The sequence below is a fragment of the Haliotis asinina genome, chromosome 13 (assembly GCF_037392515.1).
Source record: "Haliotis asinina isolate JCU_RB_2024 chromosome 13, JCU_Hal_asi_v2, whole genome shotgun sequence".
Lineage (NCBI taxonomy): Eukaryota > Metazoa > Mollusca > Gastropoda > Lepetellida > Haliotidae > Haliotis > Haliotis asinina.
Window position 1 is genome coordinate 32,111,911 of NC_090292.1, and position 15,046 is coordinate 32,126,956.

The 15,046-nt window shown below is 37.7% G+C and overlaps 1 protein-coding gene across 4 annotated transcripts in view; it reads left to right on the forward strand.

The window, feature by feature from the left end:
* Positions 1–1,066: 1,066 nt before the first annotated feature.
* LOC137259771 (probable nuclear hormone receptor HR3) overlaps positions 1,067–15,046 on the forward strand; it is a 47,212-nt gene continuing 33,232 nt past the window's right edge. Inside the window, exons 1-2 of one of the 4 annotated variants that reach the window (XM_067797382.1) lie at positions 1,067–1,217; positions 12,835–12,957. In XM_067797382.1, the coding sequence (XP_067653483.1) occupies positions 1,199–1,217; positions 12,835–12,957 (142 nt within the window). In that variant the 5' untranslated portion in view covers positions 1,067–1,198. The remainder of the gene's footprint in view (positions 1,218–12,834; positions 12,958–15,046) is intronic. The other 3 variants (XM_067797383.1, XM_067797385.1, XM_067797384.1) reach the window with 3 other exon arrangements.

Genomic DNA, 15,046 nt, shown 5'->3' on the forward strand with positions numbered 1-15,046 from the left:
TACAAATATAAAAGGTGATACATAACCTGATCATACAAGTATACATGGCGATGATACAAATAAATGTGATGATACAAATATATCAGTTGGTGATAAAAATAAATTAGTGATGATATAAATATATATGGTGATGATACAAATTCATTTGTTAATCAGTTAGGATGTTTGTGGTGTTGATTTTTAGAGGACGCAGTCCAGTGTTACAGCTAGTCACACCGTGCAACTGGGCAACATGGTGGGTCTGTAGAATGTGCGAATACGTTATCTTGTGAATCTATCTGACAACTTGCTGGCGATCGTTTATACCAGTACTTCGCGGACTTCACTACATCGTGTGCACTGACTGTTGATTTAACGTTATGTTGAAAGAAAAATATTTCCATATTTAGTACCAAATTGAACGGCCCGGTGTTGACAGATCTAAGAAATAATATTTGAGAGAGAGGGGGGTGGGGGTTAACATATCTAAGAAATAATATTTGAGAGAGAGAGAGAGAGAGAGAGAGAGAGAGAGAGAGAGAGACAGAGAGAGAGACAGAGAGAGTGAGAGAGAGAGATTTACAAGTTTTCGTTGTGATTTGTACGTTTATCGTTTTGAATGTGCTTCTTACATGTCTTCTAAAGCAAACACATTCGAGGTTTACCGTTAGGCCTCAAAGCGACATGGAAAAGATTTGTCTAAATACATAGCACATGCGGATGTCTCAAATATCAATGTCCTGGCTGAAGAAACGAAAATGCAACTGCAGCCGTTGAGAGATCGGGTTTACACATTTTTTCTCAACTTCGTAAAAAATTAAATGCCTCTCCATGCCAGGGGAAACCTCGCTGCTCGCGCCCCCTAGCGAGTAAGACCTTAAAAGTAGGTCGGGCAACCCTGTGTTACTACACATGTTTGACCTAATATAGTGCGTGGTATTTTCTTCGCGACAACACGTGAATCAGCTACTGCACATGACACACGTATTAGGTGTACAACGTATGGATTTTACTCGATATCGTTTCATCTTTGCAAGCGTTGACATTCAAGAATCAAAACATAAGCGTATGTACTTTTCGCTGTTGGAGTGAAGCGGTCTCCCAGCTAACAAGTAGTGCGAGTTATTTTTATCTTCAACCTGATGTTGGTGTTTTGACTCTAAATATTCCTTTAGTACGGGGAGATTCAAGAAAAATTTACGAATGCTGAGTTAAAAGAATGTCAACTAATATGAAAGGTAAGTTCTTTAACCGATCGCCTAGATATTTGCAACTTCAGAAAGTCAACAAGTTGTCGTTTAGTCTGCCTACGTGTTGGGGAAAATGGCGCTAAAATGCATGCGATATTTCGAGCCACCGTCCAGTTTGCATTGCATTTTGACGACAACTGGGCTATGCTCTTTCAGTGACAATATTGCATATATATCGCAGAAAGACCACTATTTGCAGATTTCATACACGCCTGTCCATATTGAGAATCAATAGGATTTAGTTGCCTCAAAACGAGGAACTTGCATCTGGAGCTCGGCAGTGGTTGTAGTATTTCTGACACACCCCCAATTCGCAACAAACGGCAAAATGAACGACTCAAATGTGACATGTATTGTGACGTTTGTGTATTAAATCAGACTTCAACATAAGCTTCAGTTTTGTCCGTAACTTTCCAGCTCTCCACAGCACCCCTATTCAGCTACATAATCTCTCACCTCGCTTTATTTACATAGATAGAAGTAGGGGTTTGAACTTTGATTTCAACCTCACTGGACGATGCCAAATTCATTCAGGGGGGATGAAGGACAGTGTTCATATCGGTTGTTGAGATTTCTAATGACACGTACTGTTAGTTATACGTATGGTCAGATAATTATTCAGAATACAGGTTTCTACTAGATGGTGTGTCTATCTCCGTGTGTGGAGATTAAACATGTGGTCGACAGATAGTGGAGATACCGCAAGCAATGAGGCAGCTGTCACGTGACCAGATAAGCCCTATGGTCTGTTTCAACAAATGAAGAATTGTGCTATACGTTTTGAAATGTCATTTCTATAAATGCTTTTTCAGAACCTAGATTTTTTTACAAAGATTCACTTGAGTAGACAGGTTATATAAGTGATATTTACTGCAGGCATGGGACTGTTTGATTCATATTTCACAACAGAAACTGACATTTTAATTTTCTGTTATATTACTCACCTTTGAAGAAGACAGTTTGGTTTGATTAATGACTGTTTTTAATCAGTTGTTTTCAGTTGAAGCTGTGAAATAGTTAAATTGTTGTTTTTAATCAGCTGGTTTCAGTTGAAGCTGTGAAATAGTTAAATTGTTCAAGATAATGACAATTCTTGATAAAAATGATTCTGAATGTTTTGGATGATATTTTTAATCCGTTGGTAATGTTATTTTCTAAAAATAAGTGTGGACATCAGTGGTTGATTTTCTGTGTACCGGTCATGGTTCTATGAAAATTACCTTATAAAGTGACTCAAGATGTCTATGCTCATATTCTTATCTATAGTTAAACATAGTTCTGTTAACATGGTAAATGGGTATTTGAATAAACAGCTTAGCGATGGGTAGCTTAGTGCTTAATATCATTGCGGGTTCAGTTCCCCACATGGATACAATGCGTGAAACCAATTTCTGGTGTCCCCTGTCATGATGGTGCTGGAATATTGTTAAAAGTGGTGTAAAACTCACTCCCTGTGACTATGATTTTACGTGGGTGTATTTATGTTGCAGGATACATTGATATATTGCATCACAAGTCTTGTATCAGGATATGATACCATACAGATATCTTTACATAATTCCTGATGACTGTTGACACTGTTGCAGGTGACATAACTTACCTGCAGTCATTATCGTTGGAGACAAGCGTAGGGTATTGGGGTTCTGTTGTCAAGGAATCCCCAAGAAGATAAATGTTGATTGGGTATTTAGAATATCATGGGGCACCTTATGCCTAGGTTGATAGGAATTCTTCAGTCAGTTGAATAAATGTCCACATTGTGCTACACCATGGCACAATAGTGCCAAACAACTGAAATATTTTGTTAATGAAATAAACATGCATTTGCTACTAATTCATGAAGATTATTTTCAAAAGTAAAACTGATATTTGGTCAAGTGGATTTAGAAAGTATACTGTACCTATGTCTAGTGTTTGTCCTTATCACCATGATTCCTTGGTCTCATGAAAGGGAGGCATGGACATGTTTTGGGGAGTCAACTTCATCAAGACATCAAATGCGATTGTTTATTAACTAAAATTCAGGGCCTAGTAGCATTGCATCAATGACACAAACTTTTAAATTCACTGCATGTCTGTGATAATTTGTGAGTCAAATACAGAGGCTTTCTGCATCATGACAAACACAGCCTGTTACCTGTGAAGTTTTGAAAAATACATTAACTGGATACCCAGCATCCTATGCTTGACATGTGACTTTAAGGGAGATAACCCCATCAGTTCCTGTTCTGTTAGTAGCATAAAACAATCTCATAGAGTTACCACTACCAGGGTTTTACATGATGTGTGATTCCTGCATGTTTGATGCAACAATTTTGCAAAATACTCTCAAAATATTATACGAGTCAATCTTGAGGCATGTTTGATGGGTTTCCCTCAGAATTCCATGGATTGGGAAAGAAGAACTTTGACAATAAGCCATTTTCAGGATTATTTTCTGAATTTAGGATGGTCCCCTGCCCTTGTATCAATAGTAAACTTTCAGATTTTACTGGGCCAGTTTTCATTCAAAATAGCCCATGGTCCCTGCCCTTCCCAATTCCTGGATTTCAGTTCAATACATTGATTTGATAAGCAAGCAGTGACAGTGTTTGTGAGGTCTTCATTAATTTTGATATTTTTGTTCAGTTCATGTTAATAACTGTATGCTATAGTGAATAAATCACAAGCATGATTCTTTGTTCAATATATGGGAGTTTGTTATCACTGAATTGTGTAGTGAAAATTGTATCATCTAATAACTAACATATAGATGGCGATACACCACAAAAACAACAAACTCTTCCAAAACCTGTGCTCTTTGATCTACACATATAATTACATTAAAATTGTCATGACTCCCAAATATTGAAAATGTCTTCCGAAAGTAAATATTGTGAGTCACCATGACTCTGTTCTAAAGTCTGTGTAAAACCCAGAGTTGTGCTCTAAGTGTTGCATGTTCTTAAGAATTGATGGCATCACAGTGCATTCAATTAAGGCATTCCACTTGATAAAATTCATGTATATTCGATTCAAGTGATAGATAATAACAAATTGAATTCATGAAGGGATACAGTTCAATTATGCAAGTGAATCGCTGTCGATTTAGATCACAGGGATTTATTATCATTAACAAAATATTGGTTAGTATCTGAAATATCAGAACAACATTCTTCGAATTCTTGGTTAGGAGACCCATGAAGGTCCCAGGGTAGAAAAGGCCTCCAGCAACCCATGCTTGCCATAAAAGACGACTCTGCTTCTTGTAAGAGGTGACTAACGGGACCGGGTGGCCAGACTCACCGTCTTGGTTGACCATGTCATCGGTTCACAATAGCTCAGATCGATGCTCATGGTGTTGATCACTGGATTGTCTGGTCCAGACTTGATTATTTACAGACCGCTGCCATATAGCATGAATATTGCTGAGTGCTGCATAGAACTAAACTCGCTCGCTCACTCACTCTTGGTGATGACACATTTGTGTATGGATCACTTCATGGGCAGTAAGCATTTAACGATAACAGTTACTTTCTGTCGTCAGCAATTGACAGTAAGTCTCGTCTGTATGTGTAAAACTTCATTTTACACAATAGGTCTTCTTTGTTGTTATTAAATACACAACCATCATATCCATAATTGGATATCGATATTTTGTCTCGATAATTCTGATTTTTTCAGACAACCCATGTTTTGATTATTGTTGACATATTTTTACTCATATATGTTGTTCTTGAACCCCCTCCTTCTCCTCCCCCCCCCTCCAACCACACACACACACACACATACACACACACACATCAAACAACCAGTGGATCCATAAAACAAGAAATGAAATCAGTCTTTTTATCAACCTTTTCACCAGGGCAATGGGTAGGTGTACCCATATCAAACGTGACGATCCAACATTCCCACTCACTCCAAATACAAATCAAAAACTTTCTTGTCGTCAGTTGTATTTTCAATTTTGATAGTGTTTATTGTAACAAGTTTCCATTTAGTATCCTAACCTGACTCACTCACTAACTCACTCAGGGCCAGTGTAGTAGGTTAGTTTTTAATGTGTTCATTTGTCACACTGAAGACGTGGGTTCAATTCCCCACATGGGAACGGTGTGAATACTGTGGTCTGTCTGACAGTGCCTGCACCATCTTATTTTCCCTACTGTATAGCCCTCTCGTCAAAGCTAAAACCTCAAATGCAAGTCTAGATTTCCTAGTTTCAGTCACTGGTCACCACTGGGGGTCCTTTTCAATTTATATTGATTTCTTTGTTCCTATCAAAATTATGCATTTCAGAGACTAAGCATTACTGTGTGTACATTTGAGTTATTGCTGGAATATTTCTAAAAAGTCTTAGACCTCACTCACTCACTCACTCACTCACTCAGAATTTGATATGCAATCAATGAGGTAGCCTATGCTTTTGTAGACTGAAGTTGATTGTCCAAGATATTGTTTCTCATCCATTTTCTCTTGAAGTGAAAATGTCTAGCTATAAAGGTAAAATGTGTGTTACGCGCATTGACAGCAAAGGAGCAATATGATCTTATTAAGTAAGTAAATCATATTTTTAAACTTTTATCCTAATTGATAATATGGCTAGCACTTTCCTATTTTCAAATTACCTCCATTGCCATGGTTACATAAACTTTCTTGTTAGTGTTTCAATAGGTGATGGAATCAGTGTTTCATTTTGCTCTACAACTTAAAACGCTGTGTGAAATTTGATCAAAGTGAGTCAGTATTGTTTGTTTTGAACCTTTGGGAAAAACAGTTTGAAGTTTTACATGTATCATGAAGTTTAATTTCAAGTTGACTCAGACTGTCAAATACACAATTTCAAACTATTTAGTAACTTGAACACACAAAGAGTCTAATCCTTGCATTTGCACAATTAGATCATTTTATAATTGACAAATGATTGGTTACCCTTTCCCAATGCAACGGTCAATGTTGCAAACAGTATGGAATAGAGACTACCCAAGTCAGACCTCGAGACAACTGGCAACAGGACTGACAATAATGACTTCTGTCGGATCCGTATTATTCACAAAAATCACAGTTATATTGTGTCTACTCGCACCTCAGAAAGAAGTGTAGTTGACAGAACATTGATATGTATCATTCACAGAAATCACAGTTATATTGTGTCTACGCACACCTCAAAAGGAAGTGTAGTTGACAGAAAATTGATACATATATAAATTGTGTTTTACTGAATGTCAAATTTATTGTATTTGCGATCACAACAAACTGGCATGTGTTTCGCCTCATCCCATACGTGGGCAACTGCCGCGTACCATATTCATGAGAGTGCATTTTTCACTCCAACTGCAATAACGCCAATTTCACATTATTTTCAACAATCATTAGCACCTCATCATCCATAGTTAAGGGTTTGGTTTACATGAACATTTGTATAAATATGTCGAATGGCATGTTTATTTCACCTCATGCATGTGTGCACAGCTTCTGCTTACCATGTTCACAAGTGTCTGTATAACCATGGGGTTTATAATACAATCCCTAGAAAAAATGTATTTGAATTGAAAAGGTAAATAATCTTTTAAAGTGATTTTATTCTGGCTATTAGGGAGGGATGAGAATTTTTCTGTGAATCTGCAGTATTCCATGTATGTGATGGCACTGACAGGATCGGGTGGTCAGGCTCGCTGACTTGGTTGACACATGTCATCGATTCCCAATTGTGCAGATTGATGCTCATGCTGTTGATCACTGGATTGTTTGGTCCAGACTAGATTGTTTACAGACTGCCGTCATATAGCTTGAATGTTGCTGAGTGCTGCGTAAAACTAAATTCACTCACTCCAAATAAACGAATTTTGCATTTCCTGTATTTTTTGCTGCGCATTTATCAATGGAAGTCAATTACTAAACTGTCGATAGTAAGACGTACTATCGATGCATCATGTTGTCATTTCTGCCATTGATAAGTTACTATCAAAGACTCAGTTTTTGCACTCCATCTGAAGTTCAGTGCATTGTTGCAATCCTGCTAGCTCTGTGGTGCCAGTTAAACAAAGCGGGTTAGAATTTGCCTTCAGCAACCCATGCTTGTCATGAGGTTAAAGGCGACATGGGATTGGGTGGTCAGACTTACTGACTTTGTTGACATTAATGACACATGACACATCTCAGTTGTATATATCGATGCTCATGATGTTGATCACTGTCTGATTTGACACCCACTACCTATTAATTGGAATACTGCTGAGTTTGGCATTGAACAACACACAAATATTTCCGATTTTAAAAGTTTCAGAGCAAAACAGAACAGTGATGACTAGATGGCTGTAACTTGCCCCCTAAAAAAACATTTATGGAAGTTTTTGAAATTTGCTGTACTGATTTGTTTAGTGGTGAAGTGGTGTGTTTTTATGAATTGGGCAGTGTTTGCTCTAGGCCTGAACATTTAGGAGTCATCACGACTCCATGGTGTCGTAAGAGGGAGTCATGGACATGTTTTGGGGAGTCAGCTGCAGACTCGAAAATTTATGAAGACTTAGGAGCGATTGTTTAATAACAACAAAAGCAAGATGAGGTATTTAATCAGCACTGAGCATTTATCTTTCAAACATGTAACTACCCTGGTAAGGTTTGGAAGCAGCAATTTACAAGTTCAGATTGCCTGAACTAAGAGCCCAGTAGCATTGCATAAACAATGACACCTAAATTTACTGTGTGTTTGAGATAATTTGTGCATGAAAATTATGCAAGTTTTCTGCGTGAAGGCAAACACTGATGGGGTAGCCAAGTGGTTAAAGTGTTCACTTGTCATGCCAAAGACCCAGGTTTGATTCCCTACATGGTTACAATGTGTGAAGCCCATTCCTGGTGTTCCCTGCTGTGATATTGCTGGAATATTATTAAAAGGTAGTGTAAAACTAAGGTCACTCACTCATTATATGAATTTGGATTTAAAAAGAAAACACTGAACAGCATTGTATTTTCTTTTTCTCTCACTTGAATGTGAGTCGAATGTAGCATGAAATAGGTAAACTCCATTTGCGAATTAATCAAGACTGGAGGTATATGTGATCTGATGGACTCTTAGTGTGAAAAGAGACCTATTAATTATTTCCTTGGGGTGGTGGGATAGCCAAGTGGTTAAAGTGTTTGTTTGTCAATCCGAAAACCAGTGTGAATTCCCTACCACAGCTTAGAAGCACTTAAGGTCAGTTGGCTAGCCCAGTAGTTGAAGTGTTAGCTTGTTATGCTGAAGACTTGGGTTTGATTTTCTGGATGGGTACAGTGTGTGAAGCCCATTGCTGGTGTCCCCAGCCATGATATTACTTGAATAAAGCTAAAAACGGCGTAAAACTGAACTCACTCACTCACTCCAATATTGACAATGTCTGAGACAGCATCTAAACCATACTCACAAAAGTTTCTTAATTTGCCCATCATAAATTCATTGAATCAGGTGTTTCTGATAGTCATCACGCAAGAATATTGACTTCCTGAATTTTTCATTATTATGAGATAGGAATGAGTTAGTTACGTCCCCTGCCTACAAATGAGAATCACTGGTTACATCGAGAGTGTTTCTTGGTATTGCAGAACACAGTTGTAGTTCAGAGTATTGATTTATTATCATGGTTCATTAATCCTATGGTGAAAAAATTAATTAGTTTCAATGGGATCAATTAGACAGACAAGCACCCTTACCTTATAATGAAGGTGTGTTGCCTTATAGTGAGGAGGTGTTGATGAAGAATTAATGCAAAAGGAATACATGGCTCTTAATGTATTTTTCTTCAAACAAAGGCATTAGTACTTTCTCATGAATTTATTGTCATTGACGTCACATTCAGGATATGGCAGCAAATTTAAGATATAAAATTTTTTTAATATTGATCCAAATATTAGAATTCACAAAAGTTCACATTTAAGGTTACCATTATCATACTGACTGCAATAAGGTATAAATTTCAATTTAAACATTCTGGATCAGCCTTGTTCTTGTGTATTGAGTGAGTTTAGTTTCATGCTGCTTTTAGCAATATTCCACCAATATTACCTCAGGGGACACCAGCAATGGGCTTCACACACTGTTCCCGTGTGGGGAATTGAACCCAGGTCTTACTAAGCTACCCTACCGCCCCGTTTCATGTGTAGAATTGAATTGATCCATAATTAATAGTTCATCTGCATGTAAGTTATATGTAAACACTCGAAAGTGCGATACTAGATGATTAAAAGATTTATCAATATATCTGATACTTTTGAATCAAAACAGCTAAACCAAAATTCCCATACAGTATCACCTGTACACTCTATTTCACATCATTACAAAATGTGAAAGAAATATTTAGAAAAATTTGGAAGACAAAACCTGACAGAGGTCTGTAAACCGATGAGTCTGGTCCAAACCACCCAGTGATCAACAATATGAACATTAGTGTGCCAATTAAGTCAGCGAGAGAAACGACCTTTATATAATAGTATTGTTATGGAACTCTTTTACATCAGGAAAGGTGGCGTAGTGCAGTGGTTAAAGTGTTTGCTCTTAAAGCCGAAGACCAAGGTTTGTCCACATACACGCAATATGTGAACCCCATTTCTGGTGTTCCTCATCGTGACATTGCTGGAATATTGCTAAACAGCTGCGTAAAACTAAACTCATTTATATCTGGCCCACCTGTTTAATAATCGCTAACAGTAGTCCATCCATGTTTGTGTGTGCGATGTAGAGTTCAGTGCCAGTTTAGGGCCCTTATTATTATTGTGTTTAAAACAATTGTTAAAATTCCTTTGTAATTAAAAAAAAAATAGAGCTGGTAAAAAAACCCTCAATTTTGAAAACAATAACATGTTTTCCCAAATTTTTAAAACTAATTTTTCCAAATTTTTCTTACTCAGGAATCCAGAATGAACCTGGGGTGGAAGTGCTGTAGGTAGTATGTGACCTTGTCAACATGTAAATAACTGTCACTGTGGCTCGAGATGAGTGATTTGACGCCAGTACTTCAGTATCATAGTACTGCTGTGTTTTGCTCTGAACCTTTATAGTCTGAAATGTTTGTTCTTTAATGTTGCATTCAGCAATATTCCAGCTAAATGGCGACCAGTGTTGTAGCGTAGAAACCTGCTTTTTCATGCAAAAATCACGCAAACATTATTTTGTATTCATCTTGTATGACAAGCATGGTCGCTGAAGACAGATTCTAGCCCAGATTTTCATTGGTCATAGTTGGATATGAGATCCTTTGGTTTCAATAATTATATATGATCATCATTCGGTTCCCCAACCCACTCTTATTAGATTTTATATCTAATGTACAGTTATGTTATAGAAGTAGTAGAATCGAAGCTAATCTTCTCACAAATATTAGTATATATTTTTCATCCAATCTGTATGTGTGTACTGGACACTTTCTGTGATGCGTGATACATTGACGTATGATAGGAATGATACTCATGATCAGAAGAATGAGTTAAATTTTTTGGTGTGCAACTTGAGTGTGATGATCCTGCTACAAGGCTCAGCTTAAGTTCATTTGTTTTTGTCTCTAAAGCAAGCTTGATTGTGTGTGGATCTTCTACATGACAAAGTATTGATTACAGTGTGGAGGTTTTGACCAGCATTTCCTTTGACAATAGACAGGGGCACAAAATTGCAATATTACCTTTTTGCACAATATTGTTATGATTGGTGGTTTTCCGATGACCAAAAATGATGAAAATTCGATCGAATGCAGTATTAGAAATGATTATTGATTGTAACTGGAATTTTGTTGTGTTAGTTAATCACACTTGAATGATACTGTTTGACACAAAACTGATTTAAAGACATTTTGTCGCTAAGATTGAAAAGTAAGTTGGTTAACACTTGTGTTTATCCATCCATCCATTTATTCCATACATCAGCATAGAACTAATATTTTTAATACCTGGATACTGTTTGACCCAAATCTGTTTCTAACTCATTCAACACCGTAGGTCGAAAAATCGGACAGGGAGTAGTCGCATCAAAATGATATATAATTTTAGAAACCTATCTAACATATGATAATTCATTTATCAAATCTATCAATCTTCATAATGACTGTCAACACTTCTTACATTTCAAATGGCCAACTATTATCGACAGGATTAGAATTATGAACTATTTTTCGCAATGTTATTGAGAGAAACTATTCTTGCACATATGCTTTTGTAGGGGTCCAACTATGTTTAGAGGATATAGTTAAACAGATCAAATAAACTGAAAAATAAAATCAGCAACAGCACTTATAAAAGTTGTCAAGGGAACATTATTATGTACTATTTCCATCTTTATTGTGCGATTGTGTAATGTAATTCAAGTGACATCTCGGCTTCCGTCACTTCAAACTTCACCTAGGACACTATGTTTAATGCTAAAAGTTTTGTGTAACACGTTCATGTTAGCATGGTTTTACCCAAAACATTCATCTGAATCTACAGGTTTTAGTTTACAAGGACAGCATCCATTGCTGTTATCTGATTTGCTGATTTAGGTCACATGTCTGATTTTGACCAATCACGATCTTTATTGCAGACCGAGGCAAAAAAGTGTCATTAAGACCAATCTTTGACAAGTAGAATTGCTTCTTAAAACTGTGAAAATACTCTTGGCTTGTGTACAGTGATATTGTTGATGTTCAGAGCCTTTGAATGATACCGGCCATCAGACAAATCGCTGCACTTGTTATTCATATGAAGCTTCGAAAACGGAGATATTTCACTGTGTTGTATCTCATTACCAAGTGGAATGCCACTGATGTCGGGAAATACACAGTCATACATATTATTTCAGAAATCTTTCATAATAATTTTCTGATTTTGTAAAAATGAAAACATGAAAGGAAAAGGGAAGGGGACATCATGTCATGTTACAGATGGAAGACAAATCACCCCAGTTTTTTCCTTTGTGGTTTATATGGACATATAAATGTGTAAGCCTGCGTTTTCATTGAAAATTAATTTTTTTATGTTCTAGTCATATTACATGAATAACATGATAAAAATATGTTTCATGTTTATAAACAGTAGGATTAGACCTTTCAAATGCTGTATGATATGTAGAAGTAATGAGATGATATTTTCTTTGATAAACATGGGCTTCATCTCTTACCACAGAGCCCCTGGGAACTTGGTGTTTATGGCAATATGTGACTCTGGTTGACTGGTGTTGAAAGAGTTACAGATTTCTGTTTCTCATTGAAAAGCTAGTTAATTAATAGTATCTGTTCATGTGTGCCTTTCTTTTGCTTGCAATGCAAACCTGATATTTTGAAAAAGAGGATACAACAGAAAACTGCTTGTAAAGAAGTTTTGTTCATTGAAAAGCGTTTGCTATTGCGTTTACCAAATCCGGTATGCCTCTTTGCCCCATGACGTTCAGATGGTACCAATGAATGTTAATACCAATATTCCGTTCCCAGGTGATATTTCATGACATCTGAAGCTTTGGGTGTTCATGTACCAAATATCTAAATTAACAGTACTCTGTACTCTGAATAATAAAAAGCCTCATAGACCGCATATTCCCCACTTTGTGAATCATCTGTCTGTGAATGTTCCCATTGGTTAATACTTGTTCTTACCAATTCCAATGTTCCTTTTTTGCCCCCAGATATCGAGACAATACCGACTACAGTCCCAGAAGGCACCCCTTTACCCATAGAAGCACAGTCAGTCGAAAACTTTGGTTCCTGGGTCCCTACTCCAAGTAAATCATCATCGTCAGGCCGATTTGGTAAGGGATGTTTCTCAACTCTTATTGCAGGGATGCTCACAACTCTAAGCTGATTTGAAATTCATCTTTGTGAGGCAGACAATCACATAACTTTCCATTACACCTTGACATTCATAAATTTGACTTTGACCAACCTGATACCATGACCTGCCTGTTACTTTGACCTTGACCTACCTGATGCCTTGACCTTGACCTACCTGATACCTTGACCTTGGCCTGCATGACACATTGACCTTCACACTTCTGTCAAACAAGGGGTCTTGATAGCTTGTTTTTGTTGTGTTTGATTTACATCTGCAGACCTGATTCTTTAACCTTGAGGTAGAGTAGATGTAGGAGGCAAAGTCCAATTTAGCCTGCACCCTTGCTTAGCTTATTGAAGTTGTGCTGTTTTGCTATACATTAAGAGTTACCTCCCCTTCCCAGGTCTGTAGCAAAGGGCGGCAACTGAAGTTGAAAAGTTGTTTACTGCACCATTTTTCGAAACAAAAAGAACAAAAACTGATAGAGTAAATGTCAAAATTGTTGTGAAATGAAGTGATGACCATCCCAATTTAATAATTGAGACAAAACTGTCAAAAGCCAATGATATGCTGACCAATGTTAAAACTGAGCAGAAAACAACACTCCATTCATTCCAAACGAAATAGCAAGGTTTGTATCCTTGGATTTCCAATGAAAATGTCAGTGAAACATGAAAAGGCAGCAATTCAATTTAAATTATGACTTAAACTGGTTCAACAGAACAGCTATTTGCGTGACAAATTCATAAGAACTGCATAGTGAATGCATTGTCTTTTCTGATGACCCACCTACAATGGCAAATGTACCACTATTTTAATTCACCATGGGCCAAGAGCCGATTTCTTCTGAAAAGTAAATTAGACACCGAGGGTTACGGCATCAGTCTCCATACCACTTCATGACATACATGTAGCAGTTTAGGGTATGGCATCGATCTCCATACCACGTCATGATATAGCAGGTAGGGTATGGCATCGATCTCCATACCATGTCATGATATAGCAGGTAGGGTATGGCATCGATCACCATACCACGTCATGATATAGCAGGTAGGGTATGGCATCGATCACCATAACACGTCATGATATAGCAAGTAGGGTATGGCATCGATCACCATACCACGTCATGATATAGCAAGTAGGGTATGGCATCGATCTCCATACCACGTCATGATGTAGCAAGTAGGGTATGGCATCGATCTCCATACCACGTCATGATGTAGCAAGTAGGGTATGGCATCGATCTCCATACCATGTCATGATGTAGCAAGTAGGGTATGGCATCGATCACCATACCACGTCATGATATAGCAAGTAGGGTATGGCATCGATCTCCATACCACGTCATGATGTAGCAAGTAGGGTATGGCATCGATCTCCGTACCACGTCATGATATAGCAAGTAGGGTATGGCATCGATCACCATACCACGTCATGATATAGCAAGTAGGGTATGGCATCGATCTCCATACCACGTCATGATGTAGCAAGTAGGGTATGGCATCGATCTCCATACCACGTCATGATGTAGCAAGTAGGGTATGGCATCGATCACCATACCACGTCATGATGTAGCAAGTAGGGTATGGCATCGATCTCCGTACCACGTCATGATGTAGCAAGTAGGGTATGGCATCGATCTCCATACCACGTCATGATATAGCAAGTAGGGTATGGCATCGATCACCATACCACGTCATGATATAGCAAGTAGGGTATGGCATCGATCTCCATACCACGTCATGATGTAGCAAGTAGGGTATGGCATCGATCTCCATACCACGTCATGATATAGCAAGTAGGGTATGGCATCGATCACCATACCACGTCATGATATAGCAAGTAGGGTATGGCATCGATCTCCATACCACGTCATGATGTAGCAAGTAGGGTATGGCATCGATCTCCATACCATGTCATGATACTGCATCAAGCTCACGTCCACATATAGTTTTTTGTCGAGTGATGACATAGTCACAATGTCTGTACCATGAATATGAAAAACGCCTTGACTTCCACACGAACTAGTAGGAAGATGTGTCCATTCTTTAACTTATTTGCACTGG